Here is a 27,764-nt window from a genome sequence, read left to right on the forward strand (position 1 = left end):
CCATCCCCGAAGAAACGTGACACTCGGGGGCACGACGAGTCGTCAAAGCTGCTGAACTGCGTCGACCAATTCACACTTGTTGCCACACAAAACGTGATTGGGAGTGAAATAGGGCCAAAGGTTAACATGAGAACGGGGGTGGGGGCGCTCTGCGTGTGCATAGCAAATTGCTGCATAGACTAGGGAGGCTTTGGTTCAATAAGCATTAACTTGTCATTCACTGTTTACCAGCTCAGGAGCAACACACCTGATTCAAATAATCAGGATGGTTCTCGAGCCGCTTCAGAACTGATCATCTGAATCAGGCGTGTTGCAGCCGAGACAGCTGCAAAACAGACAGGACAGTGGCCCTCCAGGCCTGGAGCTGGACATGCCTGATGTAGTATAGAACAGTCGGGGACATGCAATCAGTGCACGCTGATCTTTTTCCTTGTGGACAGCTTTCAAGTACCAGAGCTAGAGCCAATTTTGGTGGTGGTAAAAGAAAAAAAAACTGGTGCTAACCTGGGCACTGGCCCGGAACGAGCACCAAGGACAAGAGCGGTGTGGAAAAGGGCCATTTGAGGACAGAAGGAGACGTGGGCCATGGCCAAATGGGTGTGGTGAGTTTCAAAGACCGGTTTGGTGGGTTCAGGGCTGAAGAGCACAAGAAACCAGCATGGCAAGACAGCAGTGTGAAAAGGAGAAAACAACAAAACAAAACCCAGATTTTGGACTGCAACAGAAAAGGAAATTCTTTTGTACATTGCAATGGGTTACTCATTCACTATGGAGGGATTGGAATCATTGAAGCATTAACCTCGGGGTTTGTCAGAGACTAATTTCCTTTCTTCGCAGGTTCTCAGGGTTAAACAAATATAAAGTGGTTCAAGCAGCTCTTTTTGCGTGCGGCGCCGCTAATTGTACAGATTGCAAGACTATTTCATTAACTGAACAGACATTCACTTGGCTCATTTAATGGCTTTACATTTAATCCTGCGTTCCTCCTCCCTTCCACAAGATTGTTTTTTTTTTTTCAGGTCCCATCGTGTCCCGTCGACCAAATAATGAATTCTGATTTGTTTTATTCAAACAAGTGAAATGATACAAAATCCTAAGAACCAGCTTAACAAAAGCTTATGCTATATATTACATGTTTTTTTTTTCAAAATTCACAAGATGCTCTACAAACAACCAGTGTATTAACAGTTAAAAAAAAAAAAATCGGGAGCACCGGTCCATGAGTTCCAGCATGGATGTAGTAAAAGAGCCTTTTTTTTTTCTCAATTTTTTGTGAGTTTCTTTTCTTAAAAGTCCATAATGTGTATAGTAGTGTGGCAGTAACCTTTGTTTAGATTCTCAGGAGTAATACTGGTGTTAGACAAAAACACAAATATGTGACTTGGTTGTGCTTTGCGTTAAAGTAAGATCGTATACTTCACAAAGCTCACACAGAGTGAATAGAAATGAACATACTGTAGAAAGTAGCGTTGTGTGCTTAAGAGTATTTGGAAATAAAAGTACATTGATGTCGTGGCTGCAAAGTGTTCCAGGAAAGCCATCTTTGTCCGGTTCACTCCTAACACGCTCCTTCATTTTTATTATTTTTTTTGATCGGGTTCTATCAGTCTTTGTCTGGTCCTTCATGGTTATCATCACACGTGGTCGGCAAGGGGGCAGGAGAAGATGCGTTCAAAGTTGTTCGCTGCGGCTCAGCGCGGCCTTCCGACACACAACGCCGCTAAGTTTCAAATCTCTGCAGAGCAAAACTGCATACTTAAAAGTCTGCGGTCTGCAGCGGCTTCGAGTTCAGTTACAGTGCTCGAGCGAGCGAGAACAAAGTCTGCTTGGCTTGTATGTGTGTGTGTGTGTGTGTAAATTCCTTCATTCTTTGACTCGCCTTGCTCAGAAAAACCGGTAAGTGCAGTTGAAGGCACGGGGGGACAGCTTTGTCATGCAAAAAAAAAAAAAAAAAAAGGATTGGATGACAGGCAGCTAAACGATCGTTCCTGCTTTGGAGTCTTCGTGCCAGTGTATCCCATCTTGTGGGTCCATGCTTGTTGGCGTTTGGTTGCGCATCTCCATCTGGTTGACGTCCATGTGGGATCTGAAATCAAAAGAAAAGAGAACAGCACCGTCAGTGCGCGCAGCAGCTCTTGGTGTGACCGAGGAGCCTCGTGCAGATGACGACGACGACGACATTTCTTGTCATCTCATTGCCACCCTCAAATGCCCCCCCGCAAACGTTATTTCTCTCGGAAGTTGGTCCAAATGCATCTCACCCCCCACCCCTCAGAAGTCAAATGTATGCTACCTGTGTGAAAGGGTCCATCCACATTTGACTCTCCCTCCCTCCCTGTACTAGAGCCATTCATTCATCTTCCTAACCGCTTGATCCTCACTAGGGTCGCGGGGGGTGCTGGAGCCTATCCCAGCTGTCTCCGGGCAGTAGGCGGGGGACACCCTGAATCGGTTGCCAGCCAATCGCAGGGCACACAGAGACGAACAACCATTCGCACTCACACTCACACCTGGTGACAATTTAGAGTGTTCAATCAGCCTGCCACACATATTTTTGGAATGTGGGAGGAAACCGGAGCACCCGGAGAAAACCCACGCAGGCCCGGGGAGAACATGCAAACTCCACACAGGGAGGCCGGAGCTGGAATCGAACCCGGTACCTCTGCACTGTGAAGCCGACGTGCTAACCACTGGACTACCGAGCTGCCCGTACTAGAGCCACTTGTAGTCAAATATTTCCATGTAGCGGAACAGTAAATAGCGCACGCACACACACACACACACACACACACACACACAAACATAGAGCAATGGAATCCAACAATGGTCAGGGGCCGCATTTCCCCTCTGCCACTCGAGTGCCCCCTCACCACAAAAATGCACTCGGAAAGACCGAATGAGAATTCGGCAAGGAATAAAAGAAAAGCTCTTGGCAGCTTTCTGCCAATCGGGTCACCTGACCCCCGATCACTAGTTCACATTATTGTCTCTCATCCTTTTTTTAAAAAAAATCACTTCTAGTATTGGAAAAAAGGGGTTGAATTTTTCTGGTGTGTAGTTCGGGTACACCTCTGTCGAGGCCTCGCGGGGGGGGCCTGCCACTTCGCCATTGAAGCTTTGGGAGAAATGTGCATGTGTGGACAAAAAAGGCCGAATGGTAGCACGTGAGCAGGGGCGCCCCTCTGCAAAAAACAAAAGCAAAGCAACACTGCTGAGGAATGCGACCGCTGGATGCGCTGGATGTCAATTCCGGGAGAAGTGGGGCGCGTGCGCGACGCGGCCACGCGATCACCGCGTCGGGCGTGACACTGAGCGATCAGTCAAACATCTCAGGTGCAAAGGTTGCACTTCCAAACACCGGCAACAAGCTACGCTGCACATACAGTACGTGATTGCGCATTATTGTTCCCGTATTTTGGGTCCACGAGGAGAACACCAAACCTCGTATTGAAAATGCTGCATCATGGGATGACGGCATCACGGTTTTTTTTTTTTTTTTTTGCTTCTTACCTGCCCTGGGTGGAGCGGCCAAAAGGGGCGGTGCTGTAGCTGTACGTCTGCGGCATCTGCTCGGGAAGGTCGCGACCCGCTCGACCGTGACCGCTGACAGGCCCGTGCCAATTTCCGTTGGCGGAACCTGAGAACATCGGCGAGCGTCACCGGATGTCAACGGAGGATTAGCCGAATGCCACGACCCCCGGTGGGACCCGTCTAACCTGATGAGTAGGAGTGGTTCCGGTTGTTGTTATTGTGGCTGAAGGCTGCGGGGGGCACTATTCGGTAGCCGAGACTCTGCTGGGAGCCTTGGTCGTAGTCGTAGTCGTAGCCGTAGCCGTACGCGGCTTGCTTGTAGGCCGTGTTGCGATGGTACCAGCCTCTCAGGTGCTCGGCCACGACGGCCTTCTGAAAGTTCCTGGCCACCTGGGCTTCGCCGCGGGGTGCCGGGCGGTTCCTGGGCGGCCGAAGCGTGGCGTACGGGTTCTGCGACCGGCCGTCGAGCTCATCGTTGCCGTAGCGACCGTGCGCGTCGTAGGCCCGGTAGACCGCGTGGGCGGGACGCAACGGCGGGTTGACGCTGTAGTGTCCCTCCGTCTCGTCGTCGTCGTACACGCAGACGCCATTCGAGTAAGGCTCCGGCTCCGTATGGCTAGGATAGCCCGTGATGTAGAAGGCGGTGGTGGTGGGGCGAGTGCGGGGCCGGTAGGCGTGGCAGCGGGCGTCCGGCTGAGCCAAGTTGGGCATGCTGCCCGTGTTGGCGTAGACGTCTTTCCTGTGGCGCCCGCGCACTCGACGCCGCTGGTTGCGGTTCCCGGGGACCGCGTACTCCACGCTGGACTGGCTGGTGTAGGACGAGCCGTCGTCGAGGACCTCGGTGCTGTTGCTGCGCCGGGACGGGGACAAGGTGAACGCGGGCAAACGCGCTTCGGGCTCCAGTAGAACCTTGGACTGGGATTCCAGACTGCCGCTGCGTTGGCGAAAAACCTGCGGCGCCTCCTCTGATCTGGCGGAGGCAGAAATCAAATCCCATCATCATGCGTCCCGTCTTTGACCGGATGTGTTCATATTAAGGAATGCAACCCCCCCCCCCCTCCACCCCCCTGACATACTTGAGCTGGCTACTGCTGTAAGCGTTGCGTGTGAGCAGCGGAGTCGGGGGCATACTGCGGGCATCCCGAGGCTGTCTGGAAACCGATTTGTGTGGACTGCCGTGGCTGAGCAAGGCATCGTGGTGACTGTGGCGGAGCGCTTCCTGGATCGGACTGCGATTTAACCTGCCACACAGGTTAAGGATTACCGTTTCTCTTCTTTTCAGCCCGGCCAACCCAAGAAAAGAGCGCAGGCAGCATTCAGGTCAGCTTACATTGTGACTGCGGCAACGAGAAGCCGACCGCTTTCATGATTCGCCCCCCCCCCCCCCATATGGTTATTGTTGGTTACGTCCTCATGGGCATCGACATGTTCTTTTCATTCTATTTTTAAAACTGGTGTATTTGGACTAATAAATGGGGGGGGGGGATTTTTCAAAAGGGGACGGGGAGGGGGGGGGGTTGTGGCAATTGGCAGGAACGCAGACCTGCAGAGACTTTGCAAGCCTCCTCGCTGCCCATGTTTAAAGCCCTCCTCACTTGTATTCTTTGGCGTTGGACTCAGCATGACTTGCATTTGTTCTTGATTTTACCGCTTGGTGCTTTCTACCGCCTTTATTACCGATTTGTCTTGCTGTTTATTGTGTATGTTCGATCGCTCCATGTACAGCACTTTGTATGCAGCGATGGCTGTTTGAAAGTGCTCCAGAAATACTCTTGACTTGACTTAGATTTGTTCTTGATTTTACTGCTTGGTGCTTTCCACCGCCTTTATTACCGATTTGTCTTGCTGTTTATTGTGTATGTTCGATCGCTCCATGTACAGCACTTTGTATGCAGCGATGGCTGTTTGAAAGTGCTCGAGAAATACTCTTGACTTGACTTAGATTTGTTCTTGATTTTACCGCTTGGTGCTTTCTACCGCCTTTATTACCGATTTGTCTTGCTGTTTATTGTGTATGTTCAATGGCTCCACGTACAGCACTTTGTATGCAGCGATGGCTGTTTGAAAGTGCTCCACAAATACTCTTGACTTGACTTGGACGAGCTCCGCACCCGCACAAAAGCAGCACAAGTCCACATATCAATATTGTGTGGGACGTACCTGCCGTCTACCTGCTGGTCGTTCGCCGAAGCTCGTCTCTCATTGGCGCAGCGGTTGGCCAGTGTCTCCGCATGGCGGGGCCTCGGCGAGTATTGAAGTGAACTCGAGCGCTGCCTCTGGGAGGTCAGCTCGTCATCTGGGAGGTCAAAGAGGCTCGCTTGAAGCTTGATGCGCGCTCCAGAAATTGTCATCTGATCCAAAAATGGGTCATACCTTCATCCAGCGTGAAGCTGTCAGACAGAGAGCTGAGCTCTGACGGATTGACGTCGTCTAAAAATGACAAGGAGGAAAAAACGGTTTTCCCAAACGCCGAAAAGGATCCGCGTGGACGGCCGCTTTGAAGCAAAAGTAGCCTCCAAACGCTTGCGCGGCATCTGCGGGGTGTTGGCGCTACCTGCCAAGATCAGCGAAGCCCTTTGGCTGGGTTTCTTCCCCGCCCCCATCCTGTAGGCGTTGATCTCCCCTTCGATCTCCTCCAGTTTTCTCATGGCATCCAGACAGTTGTTCTTCCTCTTTTTCTTCACCGTCTTGCTGAGATCCATCTCCTTGGTTAACTTGATGGCCGCTTCCACGATCTTCTGCTGCAAAGCAAATCTGCTTTCCAGATTCCTCAAATGAGGATCCTGATGGTGAAAGCCAAACAATTGGAAATGAGCAAAGTCAACAATGCATCCTTAAAAAAAAAACGGTCTTTTGGTCGCACCTCATGATCTGGGAAAAGGTCGTTCAGCTTGAACTCTGTGCCAACGCGTCTTCGGACGTGAGGGGTCTTTTCTCCGGTAACCAAGGGATACTCTTTGGGTAATCTTCCTGTCAGTTCCTGCAAACGAGAACAAACAAGTCAACAAATCACGTCGGCGCTGTGCGCCTTTTCTAAAAACTGCCGCCGACTGATTCCCGCTAAGGACTAGCGGTTTGCTACGCAGCGGCGCTTCGAACGATCGACCTTTCTGAATGAATGAGTGCAAGACTTGACAGACTAACCGCTTCCCGCATGCAGATCTTCTTCAGTTCCTCCAGTTTCTGCTTCAGGGCGTCGTGAAGTTTTTTCTCCTTTGTCCTTAACTCGGCAATCTTCTCTTTCTTCTGCTCGTCGGCAACGTCGGAGTCGGCAGAACCTGTGGCAACATGCACAGGGTGGCACTCGCGATTCACTCAAGCGGGATGAGCGGCCCCGAGACGAAAGCTTGCTTGGGTGGAGGAGGCGCTAACCGGCCGAGATGAGGCTTCCGCTGCTCGCCATGATGAGCCGGTGTTTGCTTTCGGGACCTGGAAATGTACTCATCCGTTGGGCGCTGATCTCTGTGAGGTCCATGGCGATGTCTCCTGCACTCCTGGCCGTGGTCATATTTGACTACAAGGGAGAAAACGGGGGAGATCTCGCGTCAATCAGGTTCTTCGGCAATCTAGTCCTGCCCGAACACATGCGCCTTCTGCCTTTTTTCAAACGCCGACACGGTCGGTCGAAATGTCATAATGACATCCCTTTTTTTCCAGAATCTTAATCGCCACCGTAGGAAAAAAAAAATGAAATCGTATCATTTGGGCTGTGAATTCTTTCCTCAATTCCTCAGCTGCAACCGATTCATGAAAGGGCGTCGCGACAACCGCCATGTCATCAATGAGCTGTCGGAATCTTTGCCGGGGTGCTTCCAAAGCGCTTCGGTCGATTCTAAGCTTAACTTGGCGGTTTCCTTTCAAGGCTCATTTAACAACCAGACAATCGTACTGATTCACCACTCGGTCGACGCAACGGACTGAGAAATAAAATGTGGGCTCAGCACACGTCTCGCGCATCAACGGTTCCAATTACCCCAACCTCGCGTTCTCAAAAAAAAAAAAAAAAATCCTCTCTTCCCATTAGGCTTCAATGCGGATACATACAGCAAGGCAGCAATTTAGTTTCAAATTCTAAATTCACGTGGGCAACATTGTGGGAGCTTATCCAAGAAAGAAAATACTACTACCATTATTTATCCATTGCGATGTATCCATTTTGTATTTATATTGCACTTAATTGAACAGTGTTTTTTGTTGTTTTTTTTCTTCTTTCTACCTACATTCTTGCTGCTGGAGGCTGCAAATTTCCCCAGTGTGGGACAAATAAAGGATATCTTTATTAAAAAACAAATAATAGTAATAAAATAATGATGACAACATTGTCATGCCAATGAAGCAATGAGAATCAGACATTGCTTTTGGATTGTGGCTCAACTGAATTACGGGTATTAAAAAAAAAAAAAAAAGGAGTCATGACACAGGCCTGGACAAAAACGAAGACATACCCCAAGAAAAGATTGAAAAGGCGTGTCGTCAAATTTGTAATCAGCCAATCGGCTTAATTGGAAGGAGACAAGTTTGGTAAACACACAAAACCTTAGTGCAGGATGAATCGAAGGACGGTGCTATCCTCGAGTGATTCCAAAGAACAATTAAGGGCGAGCGCATTAAAGGGCGCAAGATGTCTTGAATCTGTGTCTCCTGACATCTCGAGACAATCAAGGTATTCCCGTCTCAATTGCGGGCCGGGGGGGGGGTCTTGCGAGCGGGGAAATAACCCGCGACGCCCAAGGACGGAGCAAGCGTTCGGAAGCATTCGCGAGTCACCTTGAAGGAGCTCAAATGTGCCGTTCACACCTGAGCCGAGTGGAAGCGTTTTTACTCCTGAAGAGAGGAGCAAGTCTCACACTCAAGTTAAGGGTACCATCAGTTTTATCCAGGCCTAGAGCGCCACCGATTTTGTCCATGTGCGTACAGTAGCTATCACAATACATACATATACACAAGATGTACAAATGGGCGGCCCGGTAGTCCAGTGGCTAGCACGTCGGCTTCACAGTGCAGAGGTTCGATTCCAGCTCCGGCCTCCCTGTGTGGAGTTTGCATGTTCTCCCCGGGCCTGCGTGGGTTTTCTCCGGGTGCTCCGGTTTCCTCCCACATTCCAAAAACATGCGTGGCAGGCTGATTGAACACTCTAAATTGTCCCTAGGTGTGAGTGTGAGTGCGAATGGTTGTTCGTCTCTGTGTGCCCTGCGATTGGCCGGCAACCGGTTCAGGGTGTCCCCCGCCTACTGCCCGGAGACAGCTGGGATAGGCTCCAGCACCCCCCGCGACCCTAGTGAGGATCAAGCGGCTCGGAAGATGAATGAATGAATGAATGAATGAAAGATGTACAAATAGTTCATGACTGTCATCCTGGCATTTGGCTCGCGCGACGCCCAACGCGCGTAAAAGAAGAAGACGTGGAACCGATTGGGGCGGGGAGCGAGAGAGGCCGCATACTCACCGGACTTTGCTTTCTGTCCAGGTAGAACTGGTGCTGACTGATGGCCATCACCCAGATGCTTTTAATTAGAGAATGGCTGGCATACCAGGAGTGAATGACCAGGCCGCTCTGCCCAAAGGTCCGCTTGCTCACCGTTCCACTGTTGAGAGTGAAAACAGTTTTCCTTTGTCGTGCCAAAACACCAACAAGCGATTCCCCTCCTCCCCCAACAAGTTTTGTGAATCCTCACAGGATATCAAAGAAGTCAGCGGCGACCGTCGCAAATGACCTCCAATGAGCTGCAGGCGGCACAAAAATGAACCGGGAGCGATGAGGCACACAACAGCGTCAAAATCCATCTGAATTTAAAATCTCGGTACTCGCGTCCTACGTTCCCAGAGGAACGGCGGCACTGTTTTAAATAGGGGCTCCGGTCATGAAATCAAGCGCACCCCCCGCTCGCAGCAGGCAAGGTGGCCCTAAAACGGAGCGCTGTCGGCAGACGGCTTTCACGGTGTGCTAAATGTAGACTAACAACATCCATGGCGAGAGCGAGAGCGGCAGCCATTAAACAAAAAAAAAAAAAAAAAATCATACAATAAAATTTACATCCTGGTTTACATAGGTGGCGCTTTTCTGTAGCAATGCGCCAAAGTGGGAAATTAAAGAACTTTTTTTTTTTTTTTACGGACACCACAGCAAAGAGACGAGATGAAAAGATCTTTTCGTATTGCCTAACTGACCTGTGGGGGTCGATGACTTCCACAGCAAATTTCTTCTCTCGGAAATACAAATTCTCCAACTGCTTCCACCGGAATAACTGCAAAGACATTTGTCAATGGTGAAAATCGACTCCACGGGCCATCAAACGTCTCCAGAATTGGATGTGTTGGATTGGAAAAAAAAAAAAAAAAGTATTTCTCAAGAATTCTTGGGTGGCGTATCCATTTGAGAACTGTTGAGAAAAGTGGCTCGTAGCGGCCCGGGCGCTCATCTCATCGCAGCTGTGAAAGTCTCGGCAGGAAACGCAGGTGGCGAGAGCAGTGCGGCAGCCACGTTACCTGCACCACTCAACTTTTACGCCCCCCCCCCCCCCCCCCGCCTGCCATTTCGCATCATACCTTTTGCTTTTATAGTATTTATATTTTTTCATTCATTCATTCATCTTCCGAGCCGCTTGATCCTCACTAGGGTCGCGGGGGGTGCTGGAGCCTATCCCAGCTGTCTCCGGGCAGTAGGCGGGGGACACCCTGAATCGGTTGCCAGCCAATCGCAGGGCACACAGAAACGAACAACCATTCGCACTCACACTCACACCTAGGGACAATTTAGAGTGTTCAATCAGCCTGCCACGCATGTTTTTGGAATGTGGGAGGAAACCGGAGCACCCGGAGAAAACCCACGCAGGCCCGGGGAGAACATGCAAATATATTTTTTATAAAATATAAAAAATATTTTTATAAATTTGTTTATTTTTATAAGCATATTTATAATATGCTTATATAATAATCCCCCCCCCCCCGGCAAGAAATTCAGGTGACACTACGCTTGCGTATTTTGAATGCGCAGCACGCAAAGAACAAAAGTCAACTGGCTCAACGCTCTAGGAAGCAGATGATTTTTTTTGGGGGGGGGTCTACGAGAGCGAGTGTGTCTCAGGTAGGGGGGGGGGACAAAAAAAAAATCCGCTCTACCATTTCAAGCTTTCTAAACTCTTTCAAACATATTTCAAAGTCTGAAAGCAAGCTTTAGGAGGAGTCAACCAATAAAACAGGTGGCCGTGAGCGAGGCTTACCGTGAAAGCTTCTCTTTCGGACGTGGCCCCCCCTGCTATATTCCTGCGTATTGAATCCGACTGCTTTTTTTTTGGCGTTTCCCGCAGGGCTTTGCCTGAGCTTCCTTGAACAATGCTCGTTCTTGTCTGTTCTCCGGGAACCAGATAGGTGTTGCAAGAGTTTCAGCTTAGCCCCACCCCCCCATTCCTCTGACATCACAGACACCTCACCCTGGGCTTTGCACCGCTCTTTGAGCTGCTCCCTCTCTAACCCCCCCCCCCCCCCCCCCCCGCTTCCCCCGCCTACGCAGCAGAGCTCTTCCCTTTAAGTCAGACCAGACAAACAGGTTGTATTCACATAATTAAGAAGAGCCCAGGGCGGCCCGGTAGCCCAGTGGTTAGCACGTCGGCTTCACAGTGCAGAGGTACCGGGTTCGATTCCAGCTCCGGCCTCCCTGTGTGGAGTTTGCATGTTCTCCCCGGGCCTGCGTGGGTTTTCTCCGGGTGCTCCGGTTTCCTCCCACATTCCAAAAACACGCATGGCAGGCTGATTGAACACTCTAAATTGTCCCTAGGTGTGAGTGTGAGCGTGGATGGTTGTTCGTCTATGTGTGCCCTGCGATTGGCTGGCAACCGATTCAGGGTGTCCCCCCCGCCTACTGCCCGAAGACAGCTGGGATAGGCTCCAGCACCCCCCGCGACCCTAGTGAGGATCAAGCGGTACGGAAGATGAATGAATGAATGAATGAAGAAGAGCCCATTTTGGGAAAACCTCAACTCGATAGAGACACGACGCAACACAATGCACGTGCGCATACGCACACACAGGCAGAGACGCCCGTACTGGCGTCGCCCTTCAATCCAATTGCCCAGCTGGGATCTCGGCAGTCTGCGGCCGTCGAGACTTTTTTTTTTCCACATGCATCAAGCAATGAGGAGAATGTGATGATGAGACCAGTGAAACTGGACTCGCAAGGACGAGTCATCACACGTCGATGAGTCACAGATCTATGAATGTCAGAGACAGAGAGCGTCCGACATCGCCAAAGTTGAAGGAAGACGTGTCGGCTGACAACGCCCGGTTGGTTATGTTGATTGCATTTTTCGTGATGAGAGTCCTTGGCCAGATAATCACCCGGCCCGTCGGCAAACAGATCCTATGCCGTTCTCTCGTTTCTTCAACCCATTTTGCTAACAACGCCCCAAAGCGTTCCGACAATTGCCGGCTAAGAAGAAAATGGCTGTGCTGGATTGGAGCAGCTCCCCGACTGATTGGACCCGGTTACGTGTTGCTGCACGTCCTATCCTAGATGAGCAAGTGAAAACGACGAGCATGACAATGCGAGTCATCGATGAGAGACTAGAGAGAGACGCACAAAGCACAAAGTCGAGAAAACAACCGGCATGGCGGCTCATAATGTCGAGGCTGCCACACGCAACACATGGAGACAGTTCACATATGTGCAAGTGCGTGTACAGTGTAGTAAAAAAAAAAAAAAAAGCGCCTCACAGTCTGCTTCTGAGGCCACTGCCAAAATATGTTTGGGATGTGACACACCTCAATCTCTGCAAAAGGCAACCAGCATGAGACTACGAGTCATTTTCTTGCAGATCCCTTTCGCTCCTACAAAAGTTTGACACAGCTTCTACAGCTGCTGCGAACCCCCCCCCCCCCCCCCAAACAAAACAAAGAAACTGCTGATTTCTTTCATGACAATGTGTGCTTGACCTGCAGGTGTGAATGATAACGAGTTAGCGTTGACATCAACATTGTTGCCATGACAGACAAGAGATGCCTGTGGTTTCCGTCTCGATCCGCGTGCATACAAGCACTAACGCCGACAATCCAAGCACCCGGGACAACCAGTAACCAAAAAACAAGGCCCACACCCTCAACGCCATACCAAAAGATAAAAAGTCATCCTTCGATTCGCTTGCTGCCAACACGGCATTTCCACACGATATAGTGAGCGACGTCGTGAAAATATCAGCCTATCCTGTCGAAACGTGATGAGTAAATTGAGCTTTTCCGTTTCTATTTTGGGGACTTCCTTTCAGCGGAACATGATTCAGAAATCTCGCATCGGTCACGAGTTCTCACCCAAAATTAGACATTCTGAGCAAAATGTTGCCGCTTGACTTTTACGGAAACATGATTCAGAAAGTAATTTAGAAATCTTAAGCGTCATGCAGTAGTTGAACCTAAAATAAGACACTTTCGTCAAACGTTCAAGCTCAGTGCAACTCTGAAGAATACCATACCAATTCACAAAAACGTATTCTCCGAAGTATTCATTCATCTTCCGAGCCACTTGATCCTCACTAGGGTCGCGGGGGGTGCTGGAGCCTATCCCAGCTGTCTCCGGGCAGTAGGCGCGGGACACCCTGAACGGTTGCCAGCCAATCGCAGGGCACACAGAAACAGACAACCATTCGCACTCACACTCACACCTAGGGACAATTTAGAGTGTTCAATCAGCCTGCCATGCATGTTCTAGGAATGTGGGAGGAAACCGGTGCACCCGGAGAAAACCCACGCAGGCCCGGGGAGAACATGCAAACTCCACACAGGGAGGCCGGAGCTGGAATCGAACCCGGTGCTAACCACTGGACTACCGGGCCGCCTATTCTCCAAAGTAAAAAGCAAAAAGGGGCAGACTTGCAATGAGTCGCAAGGCCGACTCCTATTTCACCCGTAAAGTGCACTTGGATGAAGCACCATACAGTTTTAAAGGCGAGAGCGTATTCCCCAACAACAGGAAACGACCGGTTCACAAACCCTTTGAACGCACTAACACAGCCTGCTGAGCGCCACAGCGAGCCCCGGAGGCTCGTTGCTTCCCTTGGAAACACAACTCGCGCTCCTGTGACAGACGGCTCGCTGATGTTCCGGGAACCGGCATCCAGGTTAGCGTGGCCGGGGTATGAGATGGGACGAAGCCAACCAAAATCATTTCATTTGATTTTACCTTTCAATTTTTCACTCCCGCTGGCGCAAGCATCAATTTGACAAGCACGACACTTCCAAATGCATCGCTCAAACTTCATTTAGTGTTTGCGTTGCCTTTCCAAATTTTCCATGGTGAAACCAAAAAAAAAATTTCCACCCAAAAAAATTTGGTGCTCGTTCGGGGGCCAGGGCCGGCCGGTGCTGTGCCTAATTGGCGCTGAACAAGTTCTTATGGTCACGAGCTATGGGTCGTGACCGAAAGAACGAGATCCCGGATACAAGCGGCCGAAATGAGTTTTCTCCGCAGGGTGTCCGGGCTTCATCCGGGAGGGGCTCCGAGTCGAGCCGCTTCTCCTCCACATCGAGAGGAGCCAGATGAGGTGGCTTGGGCATCTGATTCGGATGCCCCCTGAACGCCTCCCTGGTGAGGTGTTCCGGGCATGTCCCACCGGGAGGAGACCCCGAGGAAGACCCAGGACACGCTGGAGAGACTATGTCACCCAGCTGGCCTGGGAACGTCTCGGGATCCCCCGGGGAGAGCTGGAAGAAGTAGCTAGGGAGAGGGAAGTCTGGACTTCCCTGCTAAAGCTGTTGCCCCCGCGACCCGGCCCCGGATAAGCGGTAGAAGATGGATGGATGGATGGATGGATAATAATAATAATAATAATACATTTTATTTGTGGGCGCCTTTCTAGAAACTCAAGGACACCTTACAACAAGCAGTTAAAATCACGAGTACAATGTTAAAAAACTACATCAAATAAGATAAGAAAAAATACAACAAAATAAATAAATAAAACAATGGCTTTATGGTCTGAGTGAATAGGCTTGTCGAAACAGATGTGTTTTGAGGCGGGATTTGAAATGTGTTAATGAGGCTGTATTACGAAGGTCAGCGGGGAGTGAGTTCCATAGCTGGGGAGCAGAGCGACTGAAGGCTCTATTTCCCATGGTGACGAGGCGAGCAGGGGGGACAGAGAGGAGGACAGAGGAGGAGGAACGAAGAGAGCGGACAGGCGTAGGAATATGGATGAGGTCAGATAGGTATGGAGGGGCTAGGTCATGAATGGATTTGAATGTGAGTAGCAGGATTTTATATTGAATGCGGTGTAAAATGGGAAGCCAGTGGAGATGTTGGAGGACAGGTGTAATATGGTTTATGTATGGCGTGAGTGTGATAATGCGGGCGGCTGAATTTTGGACCAGCTGAAGCTTATGGAGGGTTTTTTGAGGGAGACCAAACAGAAGGGAATTACAGTAATCGAGTCGCGAGGTGACGAGGGTGTGTACAAGTATAGCAGTGGACTGAGGAGTGAGAGAAGAGCGGAGCCGGTGGATGTTTCGAAGATGATAATATGCAGAACGAGTGATGTGGTTGATATGTGAGGTGAAGGAGAGGGTGCTATCAAGGATGACACCCAGACTCTTGACCTGAGGGGAGGGGGAGATGGAAGAGCTTTCGAAGGGAATGGAGAAGTTGTTTATTTTGTTTAGATTGGATTTAGTGCCTATAAGGAGGAATTCAGTTTTATTGCTATTCAGTTTGAGGAAATTTGAGGTGAACCAAGATTTTAATTCCTGCAGGCAGTTGGTTAGGGAGGATGGTGGAAGTACGGTATTAGGTTTGGTAGAGATGTAGAGCTGGGTGTCATCCGCGTAGCAATGAAAATGAATGTGATGTTTCCTGAAGATATTACCCACGGGAAGAAGATAGATTAGAAATAGCAATGGGCCAAGGACAGAACCCTGAGGAACACCTGAAGTGAGGGGAAAGGGGTGAGATCTAAAACGTTTGAGCTGGATAAACTGGGTGCGGTCAGAAAGATAGGAGCGGAACCAGGAGAGGGGGATGCTGGTGATGCCAATGGAGGAGAGTCTGTCGAGGAGGATGGAGTGAGAGATGGTGTCAAAGGCTGCACTGAGGTCAAGCAGGAGGAGGATGGCGAGTGAACCGGAGTCAGCAGAGAGAAGAAGGTCATTGCATATTTTGAGGAGGGCAGTTTCAGTACTATGGAGGGGACGGAAGCCAGATTGAAATTGTTCGTATAGCTTATTGGAGGAAAGATGGGTGTGAAGTTGAGCAGCTACTGTTTTCTCTAGAAGTTTGGAGATGAACGGAAGGTTTGATATGGGACGAAAGTTGTTCAAGTCGCAGGGATCAGAGCCAGGTTTCTTCAGTATGGGAGTGACAGCAGCAGTTTTGAGATGAGATGGTACAATGCCAGTAGAGAGGGAAGTTTGAATAATGTTAGTGATGAGAGGGGAGAGGGCCGGGATAGAAGCTTTGACTAAAACAGTAGGGAGAGGGTCAAGCTGACAAGTAGAGGATTTGGACTTCTGGATTAAGATGGAGATTTGGTGGACAGATGGGGATGTGAATGCAGAGAATAGGTGGGTAGGAACCGGGGAGAACGGAGAAGGAGGGTTAGGAGCAGCTGAAGGGGTGAGTTGCTGGTGGATAAGTTGGATTTTGGATGTAAAAAATGAGGCCAGAGTATTACAAAAATCAGTGGAATAGAGATGTGAGGGAAGAGTGTCAGCAGGTTTAGTGAGTTTAGAAATGAGTGAAAAGAGTGATCTGGGGTTGCCTTCATTGGAACTGATTAATCCAGAGTAGAAGATTGATTTGGCTTTGGATATTGAGTCCTTGTAATGGAGAAAGTGGGTAGTGTACATTTCTTTATGAATGGCGAGTCCAGTTTTTCTATATAATCTTTCAAGTTGACGGCCTTTTGATTTAAGTTGTCTGAGGGTAGGGGTAAACCAGGGTGCTGTTTGGTTGAAGGAGACAGTTCGGGTTTTGAGTGGGGCCAGGATATTGAGAATGTTATGGAGATTTGTATTGTAGTGTGTCAAAAACTCATCTGTTGTAGAAAGACAATCAGTACTGGGGAGGTTGTTGATAAGTGATTCTAAATTGTCCGGGTTAATGTCCTTGATTTTACGGAAATGTATAATGCGTTGTGGGTTGGATTTGAAAAATGACAGGTTAACATTGAATGAAAGCAATAGATGATCTGTGTATGGGAGGAGATCGGTTTTACAGTTTGTTGGTGATAATCCAATACAGCAGATCAAGTCCAGAATATGTCCTTTACTGTGTGTGGGAAAGTTGACATACTGTTGAAAACCAAAACTGTCCAGACAGGAGGTAAAGTCTTTGGTAAGTGAGTCATTGATATTGTCCATGTGTATATTAAAATCTCCTAAGAGAATCACATTTGGTGATAGTGTATACAGATGAGTGAGGAGTGTAGTAATGTCAGTGATAAAATTCTTGTTTGGTTTTGGTGGACGGTAAATAGTGGCAATCAGTGTGGGAGTTGATCCAGAGAGCTGTATAACAGTCGCTTCAAAAGATAAAAAAGCAGGCACATTTACAGGTGCAAATTTCCAATCCTCGCGCAGAATCATCGCGAGGCCGCCTCCCCTCCCAGTCGTGCGCGGCACAGCGTGATAAACAAAGCCCGGTGGAGTAGCTTCATTAAGAGTACCATAATCATCTGGCTGCTGCCAGGTCTCAGTCAGACACAGAATGTCAAACTCACGGTCTGTCAGGAGGTCGTGGACGAACTGGCCCTTGCTCGTAAGGGAGCGGATGTTCAGTAGGCCAACGTTGACAGGAGTGCAGCTGCGAGCGACCGCGATGCTATCCGACCTCGGGACGCGTGTCAACACAGAGGCATCCGCACGGCGTCCGGTGTTCTTCCGTGGGCGGCGAGCGGTGGACCAGAACGACCTGATGGAGCTGGAGTTGTCGTATTGATAGTTTCGGCGTGAGCCCCGGTGAGTGCACCTTCGCCGGGGCACGTAAAGGATGTCCGGGTGTTGGAGCAGAGCAGGCGGTGGTGGACCGTGTTGATTAAAGTTGAGTTTGAGCTCAGTGGCTGCATATTGGTGAAGCGCTTCCAATGAGTGGTGGAAAACACACAGAGCGAACCAGCAGAAAGCAAGCCACTCACAGCTGATTGACATAGCCGGACCGGAGTAATGAAGTCGGGAAGCGGCAACAGTTAGTGGGTAAGCTAGCCGCTAGCCGCAACTCAACGACAACTCAATACTCGATGACAGGTAATGACAGTTCGGCCGATCGAGTGTGGATTGATCATTGTTCACTCGGTGACCATAAAAGCAGGTCGACATAAAATATGTCGGCTATAAAAGATAAAAAATTGACATGAAATGGACTTAAAAATCAAAAAATCACGGGGAGTAGCGGCGTCCAAAATTCGCCAGCGTTCACTCCGGATGGATGGACAAGTTCTTATGAAAAACGTGTTTGCTTCTCCACTGACAATGAGCCGAATAGAGGCGACGTCATGAGTTCATGGTAAAGCGTCCAAAAGCTTGGATATACCATGGTCCACAGAAATACGTTAAGCGTGGCTAAATCTAGTAAAAGCCCACCTTCCACATTCCAAAGAGACAGTATTGTACATCCAAACAAAGAAAAAAAAAACTGGCATCGGCATTGTACAGCCTCCCAGGCTCCACAACACACCAACTTTTTTTTTTGTTGGAACCTTTTCCTTATTTACTTAACCTTGACTCTGTAGCACCGAACCAGATAAAGTCTTTCCCACCAACTCTCTGCTTTCTTTTGACTGACATGGGAATGGAGATCTTAATGATGCTTATTTACACATTGACGGGATCGTTAACCGTGTCACGGCTAACAAAATACACCTAGCAAAAATTCGTCAGGAAGTAAAGTTTCATAAAAAAAAAAAAAAAACGGAACAAACAACAAAAAAAACATGAATACACCTAGTAAAGATTCGTAACGAAAGTACTGATTCATAAACAAACAAACAAACCAAAAAACATGAACATGCCTATTTAGACATACCTTTCTTGGTTTCAGCTTATCTTGTAAATCGTACTGGCCGACGCCTTTGTAGCCGACTCCGAGCCACCAGGGGATGCCCTGCTTGTCCTGTAGGAAAGCAGAACCACGTAGCATCAGTTGCACCATTTTTTGAACATTTTACATGTTCATATTGTATTATACTTTGCAGTCGGCGGACATGTTATTGGAAATGGCCACGACGAGCCGCCGTCACGACGTACAGTTTTGTTCTGTACCTCGAGGCGCATTGAAACGGGTATTCCACCGGACCTGATATGCCTTTCGGTTTCAAACTTTAACGCCGTTAGCCAAACATAAGCGTATGTTCACGAGAATTCAAAGTTTCCACGTGTGCAGCGGCGGGTTTTATTGAAGCCGCTGACATTACCTTTACTGGGTAATAATGGACTCCATATGATGGCAGCGACTCCACCAGGGTTAGATACCTTGAGAACGAGAGAGAGAGAGAGAGGTTAAAAAAAAAAAAAAAAACAGTCACTTGCACCCCCCCCCCTCACTGGCAGAGCGTGGCCCTCGTACAAGCGGCGCAGTTAAGCCGCGGTCATTGAGGAAGCGGCAGTAATTTACGGCGCGGGAGGGAGAGCCCGCCGATCAATTCAAGGGCACAAAACGTCACCATGTGAACGAGCCGGGCTCACTCCGAAACCCAAGGGGGGGGGGGGGGTGACGGCCTTACGAGCTCCTCCTCCCGTGACACATTCCGGCCCGGTGACAAGCAGCGCTGGTGTAAAACTGCCATCAAAACTCACACTCATTCATGAAAAGTGGAAGACTTACTTCACAATGGCCTGTCCTCTCGTCAGCCCTTTCAATTTCTTGTAATTCTCAATCACTTTGTCCTCACTAGAGTGAAATAAATAATTTCCAATGTGAACGTTTGACCACAAACTATGGCAAAGACATTTTTTTCCCCCCCCGGGCGAGGAATACAAATATCGGGATCCATGATTGGTCAGCTTTAGTCTTCTTTTCTTTATTGCTACTTGAGTACTACATGTGCACAATTCAAATGTGGGGAGATGTGATTTGTATTTGTTTTTAAGGACCTTAACATGCCGTGCGTGGCTTTAGGAGATCACTAACTGCGCCGATAACTTACCAGTAACTGAGAGACGGGTGTTTCCTGAGAACTTGGGTGGGCAAAACTGGCAGATGCTTGAGGTTTGATTTGGCTGTTTCAGGACTGTAAGTATAGATTAAAAAAAAAAGGACAAGAATGATAATGAATGAAGAGCCGATCTATCTACCCGTTTCCTTTTTGGAGCTGTTCTGAAAAAGATTTTTTTCATCTTTGTACGATTTATAGCAAGGACAGGCAATTAAAAAAGCCCCCAAATTACACTTCTGGTAATGAGGGTGGCTGTGGTCTTGTTTTTGACATGACTCAAAAAAAAAAAAAAATTCACAGCAAGCTTGTCATGACTTGAACGTTTGGAGAGAAACGCGACAGTCATATTGGCGCTTCCGACTGGATTCTAGTTCATGCTTAGCGATTGCTAGCGACGATAGTAACTAAGGCACTTTTTCCATCTCTGTAATCTTCCGTCCAAAGACAAGACGTTCCGAGAGTCTCGCCAAAGTTAATGTGCAGTATTTATATATAGTGCACGGGGTGCCTTGAAGCCATCGAGAGCACATCAAGACCTTCAGGGGGGGACGTAGTTCAGTACAATTACCCGAGTCATTTCAAAACAGACACGCTCTTTCCAAATATTATTGGTTAACTCCAGCCACTTGATTTATTGTACCTTTGCATCGCAATCAATCAAATGTGAAAGATGTAACAGCTCGAGTCCTGTGATCTCTTCCCCAAAAAATGTCAAGAGGCCTCCCCGTCTTGACTGGCTATGTTATCTGTTCAGACAAGCGGCGGCGTGTCAATGTGTGTTTCTACGTCATGTCTTAAGCTGAAAAAAAAAGTGGGGGGGGAAGCTAGCTTGGCTTGGCAGGCCAGCCCACTGGGCAGCTAAACAAAAGCTACACAACTCAAACACCTAGCATGCTAGATTGTATTGGTTGAAATGTTGAAGCCAGGGAAGTGTCCGAAAGCAGCGCGTGGGATTTCTGTCGGCACACTACTTCAATAATGAAACAAAGTAATCCTATCACAAGAACCTCAATATGAAACTAAAAGGATTGGGTTTTTAGCTCAAGAGCCATTTGGCCTCCAAGCGCCTTTTAGAAATGTCAAACCAAATATATATCTATTTTTTTTCCCATAGGAAAGATGACATTGACAGCGTACGAGAGATAGACGCTGATCCAGTTATGTGAACTGGCCAACGATTCAAAAACAACGGGGGGGGTCTTTGGCGCTCAGCGCTCCCCCGTGGCTCCCTCTCCCAGGTCGATCGGGTTTTGCTGCCACGGCACTTTGCTTGGCGTAGGTTTTATGAGGAGCTGGTGCCTGATGTTGTCGGGGCGATCTACTCCGCCGCCACATTGCCCCGTCAGCAATCTGGAATTCATTACTACGTCTGTTATCTCCCCGCAGCCTGCGGCGCGGGCCCAATTCCTGCCGACCAGCCCAACGCAGCCCACCCGGCGTAGCGGACGAATCGGCTGAGACGGGAGGCGCAGAGTTTGTGGCAGAGATATCAAAAAAAAAAAAAAAAAAGTGGTAAGGCGAGGTGAAGGCCGACTCGCCAATAGTTGCTTTTGCATTCCATTTGATCTAAAAATAACAGCGCGGGACCATTTTCAACCAAGTACCAAAACTCATTTGAATGCAATCAACCTGATGGGGCATTCATTCAACTCTCAGCAGGGGGGGCGTTGGCCCCGCTCTGCCACAATTCGACTGAGGCCGTCTACCATTGGACAGAGGACTTGGTCTCATCCCTTTTGGAGGAGGCTTGCGGCTAATCTCGCCGCTACGGGGCTCTTTGCTGATACAGCATCAAGGAGGCCCGTTTAGACTTAAGGGATTTGCTGAGCCTCGTCATGAAAAGCAACACAAAACAAAGGGGTTCATTAACAGCCAAGAGGAATACAGTACCGACGTGCGACAGGGAGGGATGAACCTTTTTTTTTTTTTTTAATTCGATATCCTGCAGAGACAACTTTGCCCTCATCATGTTCTTCCCTGTATTAGAGAAGAGCATCGCGGTGGTAGTTAAGGTGCACCAACAGATGTCGCAAAGATTTGATACATAAGGATAAGAATTGTACTATTGTAACCCCCCCCCCCAAATCAGGACCGTGTATTGCAATGTGCAATCACCCACGCCTTATTTCTGACAGAACACGGCTATTTGTGTTACCGACAATCACAGGGGCCATTTTAGAGGCAAATCATTGGACAATACACGAGTTGCGCAGATCAGCCACACACTGCTGAGCAGTATTTAACCGTCACAGCCAGTGAATGCCTTCCACCATTGCTATGCCGGGCAAAATAAAACAGCATACCTTATCAGCAGGTCAAGCCTCTGAGGCCTACTAAGCTTATCTCCACTGGCGGACAGATTATGGAGGGAGGCAATCCCGAAACGGTCTCTCTCCCATCTCATATCCAAGCACATGTGAATACAAATCTCTATACAAAGCAAAGAGTTACAATATTGTGCAATTGCAACACACACACACACACACACACTTGTGTATTTAGACAATACAAATCCTTTTAGATTCATGTGGATGCTCAAAGGCCAATTCTATGCCACAAAGCTAACTCAAGGGAATCATTAACTAGGGGAAGTCGCAAGCTGATCCAAGTTGGTTGAACATTATCTACTGTAAAAGAGTCATTACACCATGGCCAATCAAAAGTATGACACATTTGGGTGGATACTTACTCGCCAACTATTGTGTGCTGTACTATCCAATGTAACTTTATTGATATACTGTATGTAACTCACCCTGACACTTGAAGCCCTTCATGTATGTATAAATAAATAGGGAAATAGATAATTAAATACATGCGCACCACACACACACACACACAAAGTATGCCACAGTGTTTCATCTACATAGTTGCTCATTTTTGTGGTACTAATTTGCAGTGGTGTAGCTCTGCATCAAATCGTGCAAAGTAATACATATTTTGCAATATGTTACATAAGTGCATTATCACATGTCGATTGTCGATACTTTTGTATTTGCTCTGCATGATATAAGTATTGTGTACCGTGAGAGTCGATTGATGTACCAGGTTTACAAATGTACAATGTTTGTTGTTGTACAAAACGCTGCATTTGTAGAATTCTCGTACACATAGAAACTCCACCCGCGTGCCTTTACAGAGGTATTTGAATGAAGTATAAAATGGTCTTACCATGTGTAATCACCGTTGACCTCCTAAAAAAAAAAAAAAAAAAAAAAAAAACATCGAGTAAGTAACAGCATTATAACAAACGCCTGCGCTTATTCAGGGCAGATGGTGGCTACTCGGTTTCCAAACACTACTGTATTTAGCTTGAATTTAACTGGACAAAAATGTGAGATGATGTTTTTTTTCCAATGTAGTGTGCAGTAATTTAAATGAATAACAACAGTGCTAGTGTTTTGGCAACATAAATTAGTGACGCTCGGGCCGCCTTGCACACTGTTAGTTTAAACTAAAGGTTCGGTAGAAGCAGCGGTTCTTCCTTACCTGTAATGCAAATGCAGCTAACTTGAAAACATGCTCGCTCTCCACTTCGATGCCCTCCTGTTTTATTGTTGAAGAAACGATGGTTAGTGGCAAACAAGTTCGTTTCTACGCGCGGCCACAAAGTACAGTTGAGCCAAACACTAGTTTTAACGGTACCTCGGTCCTCTCGCTACCGACTGAACCACTAACCACACAGATACTATGGTGTACTTAAAACTGTCCATGTGCAGGTATTAAAGGTTGATTTGTCTACACGTCATGCAGTGGTTTTTATTGATAAAGTTAACACATTCGGGTGAAAGTAAATTGTAGTTTGGCGGGTAGCGCGAAGACCGAACCCCCACGGCAAAGTGGTACAGTCCGAGCAGGTTCAACAGTCTCCGTCTCCCATAGCGACCATTATGCTCCCCCACCCCAAAGGATTGCAATGTTTGACCGTTTGTTGCATTCAAGTACCACTCGGATTTGTCGAGACTACCTCTCCCTCGTTAAATAATATTCAAAACGCGGGCGAAATTCAGCAAATTTAACAATCTGTATTCAGCGTTGTTATTCTTTTGAAGAGTTAAATCACACACATTAAACATCGTAAGTATTCCTTCACATACTTTAAAGCGTTAGTTGGCTTTAATCTTTATCTAGCGGTAAACACATAAACACAGTCTTAAGATACAATAGAACATTTTGTTCACATACAACTCGTAACACTTACATTAAACACCAAAGATTTTGCATTCAGGAAGAACAGCTCCACGGTGGTGTTTTCTTTTAAAAAGGTGATCTTCTCAATGTAAAATCTGTGAAGAGATTCCTTGGCGTTATGTCAAGTGTCAAGCCAAGTTATCATTTCCACGCATTCCATGCAACTTGAGCGGTTGACAGTTACTTGACTGCCACCTGCTGGTCGACACCCGTCTTCGCTTAGGGCTGCTGTTAACATGGCATAAAAAATGGTCAATAAAAATAGCCTGCTCACCTCACAACGAATTTGATTTCCAGTGGATCTGAAGTCTTCGAGAAGTCATGATCAAGGACTTTCCGGTCAAGCTGAAGCCAGTTGTTCTGGCCACTAAAGGCGATTCAGAGAATAAATATCACATCAGGCACTTTTAAGTGAATAATTAAAAACCTGGATTGAAATAAAAAGACAAACGTTCGTTTGATATCCGATGTACTTACGTGTCATCGATGAAGCAAAGGCCAAAGTATTCCTTTTCCTTCAGGTTGAAATGGGATGCCACCAAATCTAGCAGGTCTCGCGATAAAAGCTTTGGCTTGTAAAAAAAAAAAACATTTGTTTACCTTGGTTATTATGTATTATCGCTGTCACCATTTAAAAGATGGTTCAATGTCATGATATGATTATCAGGGGAGTTGCTAGCAATTAGGGGCTGTGGTTATTTTTACAAAACAACAAAAACAGTTCTGTACCTGGACCAGCAGCTCCAGCTTTCGACCGTCGAGTAGGTGTACCTGGCACTGACGCCCCTCGGTCATCTGACGGAAGAAAGAAAACATGAGACAGGGCAAGCTTTTGCAATTTGATGCCTTCATTGCAAAACAAGTCTCCAGCACCACCCATCGCCATGAACAGTAAAAAAAATGCCACACTTCCACTTACAGCTGGGAGGGAAATTTGTTTTTTTCTGAGAATGAACAGTAATTCACTTCAATGTCATGTTTGCCTTTGTTGTGAATGAATAGGTAACTTGAGCCACTGGGCACCCTCAAACCAGCAAAACAAGATAAGCAATGCAATATCGACAATATTCATTTCAGTGCGATGGGCCCAAACCACAGCACGATCAATGTGTCATTTTAACAAAGAGTAACTTCTACCCATACGGTTCTGCACACTTGATTGTCATACTTCCATATACTGTGTACTTCCTCTATATCCACACTGGCGCATGAACCATCAAAATTTCATGTGCTCCTCTTTTAGAAAGAAAACCAGAGGAAGATGGCTTCCTCTCCAAAAGTTTAACGCAAGTCCCCACGTGCTGTATTGTTCAAGATGAATTGTTTCAAGATAAAATCTGTTGCAGTCAGCAAAACTGGTCTGCAATCCAAGGTAAATCCAGTTGTACCGGGAGGGAAAAATACACAGTTCTCAGCTCACGGTAAACCTTATCGATAGCGTATCACACTTGGGTGCTCTGTTTAGGATGGACAATGCTGTAATATCGGAAATTTATAACACGAATGATGGCCAGTGTGAAACATATTAAAACAATGAGTGATACCAGAATAAAAGCAACTCGCGTCACATCTGAATTAGGAAACCACAGCGAATTGTACAAATGGGACATTAGTACATCCTAGTGGCCCTTGATAGTATTGCAACTGTGCGGGTCAGGTCACTTTTCCACACAGACTATTGCAATTCTGTCTGCTTTCAGTAGCTACAAGGATAAGAAATGTTCTAATTCGGAAAAATAATCAAAGTTGATGACAACAATTGGCGTGTACATGACAACAAAAGCAAGTCTTTTTATGTGGCTTGTATTTGTGTAAAAACAAAGGAAAAAGGCAACAGCGTGCACCTGCCTTGTGTTTTTTTTTCTTTGACCCTTGACATCAATCTCCCCAATATTTCCTCTCGATGGTTAATTTAGAAATTACACATTGAATGATACGAACAGAGTCTATGGAAGTCAAAATGAGAAGTTACAGGACATATTTGAGTTCCATGATCACAATTACAGATGAATATCAGCCATTAAGCTGCCATACCTGGGAGCCATGTGCAATCCTAAAGCGGGCCCCAAGGAGGTGTTGGCATGGCAGCAGCGCACGGTCGTACCACCTCCTCAAGGTCTCGTGTGCCACGCTCCAAACGAGCTGGCTGCTCGATGCCAAGAGGTCCTCCATTCCTCGAATCGCGCGCGCAGCCTTGACCTCGTGCCTTTGACCGATTTCTACGTGTGATGCCTCACTGAAACACGCGGGAGAAACGATGCCCCGCTGTTCGCTCGACTCAAAACAAGCCGTGATGTGATAAAAGCTATCAGTCGGAGGCACAAACGCACATTGTGTACTGTGTCGGCTGGGTTGACGTCATGTCGCTGAGAGTCATCGACTCGGGAGAGCAGTCCGTATCAGGCGCCACGGAAACAAAGTTCAAGTCGATTATGAAATGAAAAATGAATAATGAAAAATGTCCGTCGTCTTCTTGAGAAAGGTACATTCAGAGATCAGGAGTGCTGAAAACAAATACAATCATCACAATCTTGTAAGTCATGGGAAATGGCTCCCGGATAGAAAAGATGTGCTGAACCAAATGCTTTGAACTTTACACACAGAAATAAGAAACAACATGTTTTACCAGGTGCTTGTGCTTCAACACAGGGTTGCCTGTCACTAAGGGATCTTTTTATCATAGATTTTTTTTTTTATTGCGTGATTGTTCCATTTAATAGTTGATGAATCACACGGATGTGCACTATATCAATGTGCGTATGTATACACTTACATAGACGTTGGGAATGCGGTTCCAAGCCTTATTATTTGTGCATGCGCACGTCTTTTGTTTTCAAATAAAACTTTTGGCACCTCAGTCGTTACACAGTAACGACTCAGTCGTTACTCAGTAACGACACAGTAACGACTGAGTAACGCCGACCCCCCCCGTCTCTAGCCTGGCACTCCCGACGGCAAATGCGATGACTTAATGCCAATTGATGTCACTCTTGGAAGCAGTCCTCGATGCCACACTACAAGAAGCAGATGATTAAAAGGTCCGTTGTTTTTGAGCTGTTGCTTTCATTGTGCGCAGAAGCACCAGTACCAATCGCTGGGGCGGAGCAGTGACAGGACTGCAATGCCCCTGTGAGAAACACCTGCAGCGGAATGTAGCTCCCCACTTCAGTTTGAGAAAGAAAAAGGGCCACTGCATGAATTGCTGAATACTGAGGTCAAAATGGGTGTTTTCTATTTACTTTGCATGAGGGTGTTCACTCTTTTTTTGCCCTTTTTTTCCACTTGTGAGACCTGGACATGGGAGCTGCTCCAAATGGACTTGCCGGAACACCTTCAATAAAGGGATCTCCCCATCCGTTTTGTGAATACGAGCTGGGTCATTCCAGTTCCCCAAGCTCATCTCCACATCGGATGACAATCGGCACGGAGAGTAAGCGGCAAATGAATTGTTCCAAAAGAGGGCAAAAGGTCCGAGGGAGTGAGGCGCAAAACAGCTGTCATCCACAGGAGCCCGCAGCTGACAATCTGCGGAACAGACCGAGACTCCAGCTGATGGGCTGAATGCAAAACATGCGCCGAATGCCTGACACACTCACGCAAGCAAACGCACGCGTGCAAGACGGGGGACGTGCCGAAAACAAGACCTTGTTTTCACCAAGAACCGGTGAAAGGCAGGAGAAGCTTTCGTCTATGTAAAAAAAACCCAACAACAAGTCAAGTCAAGTCAACGCTATTTCTCGAGCACTTTTAAACAGCCATCGCTGCATACAAAGTGCTGTACATGGAGCGATTTAACATACACAATAAACAGTAAGACAAATCGGTAATAAAGGCGGTAGAAAGCACCAAGCAGTAAAATCAAGAACAAAAACAAAACAAACAAAAAAAAGAACAACAAAAATCATCCACAAAGCAAAT

At 47.5% G+C, this 27,764-nt stretch overlaps 2 protein-coding genes across 2 annotated transcripts in view; one reads left to right on the forward strand and one right to left on the reverse strand.

Annotated features, from left to right (window-relative positions):
• The window catches only part of ctsa (cathepsin A), a 143,125-nt gene that overhangs the window by 22,322 nt on the left and 93,039 nt on the right, over positions 1 to 27,764 (forward strand). The window lies entirely within an intron of this gene.
• On the reverse strand, positions 1,048 to 26,129 carry LOC127607598 (FERM domain-containing protein 4B-like). The gene is made up of 23 exons (XM_052076066.1): positions 25,881 to 26,129; positions 24,576 to 24,641; positions 24,324 to 24,418; positions 24,121 to 24,213; positions 23,857 to 23,941; positions 23,145 to 23,201; positions 22,827 to 22,849; positions 19,650 to 19,733; positions 19,328 to 19,393; positions 18,918 to 18,975; positions 18,530 to 18,616; positions 9,700 to 9,776; positions 8,978 to 9,116; positions 6,904 to 7,045; positions 6,676 to 6,809; positions 6,395 to 6,511; positions 6,086 to 6,314; positions 5,905 to 5,961; positions 5,692 to 5,827; positions 4,608 to 4,772; positions 3,717 to 4,501; positions 3,511 to 3,637; positions 1,048 to 2,086 (listed from the first exon to the last, which is right to left on the reverse strand). The coding sequence occupies exons 1-23, from the start codon at positions 26,016 to 26,018 to the stop codon at positions 1,975 to 1,977; spliced, it is 3,072 nt and encodes a 1,023-aa protein (XP_051932026.1). The 5' UTR covers positions 26,019 to 26,129; the 3' UTR covers positions 1,048 to 1,974.

Source organism: Hippocampus zosterae, chromosome 9 (assembly GCF_025434085.1).
Source record: "Hippocampus zosterae strain Florida chromosome 9, ASM2543408v3, whole genome shotgun sequence".
NCBI lineage: Eukaryota > Metazoa > Chordata > Actinopteri > Syngnathiformes > Syngnathidae > Hippocampus > Hippocampus zosterae.

What these genes read in the sequence shown, in the direction of transcription:
- LOC127607598 (XM_052076066.1), bottom strand. Translation starts at nt 26,018, where the DNA reads ATGGAGGACCTCTTGGCATCGAGCAGCCAGCTCGTTTGGAGCGTGGCA. An exon ending in GAAGTCATCGACCCCCACAG is followed by an intron (nt 9,117 to 9,699) that starts GTCAGTTAGGCA and finishes CACTCTCAACAG; the next exon opens with TGGAACGGTGAGCAAGCGGA. An exon ending in TACAGCAGTAGCCAGCTCAA is followed by an intron (nt 4,502 to 4,607) that starts GTATGTCAGGGG and finishes TGCCTCCGCCAG; the next exon opens with ATCAGAGGAGGCGCCGCAGG.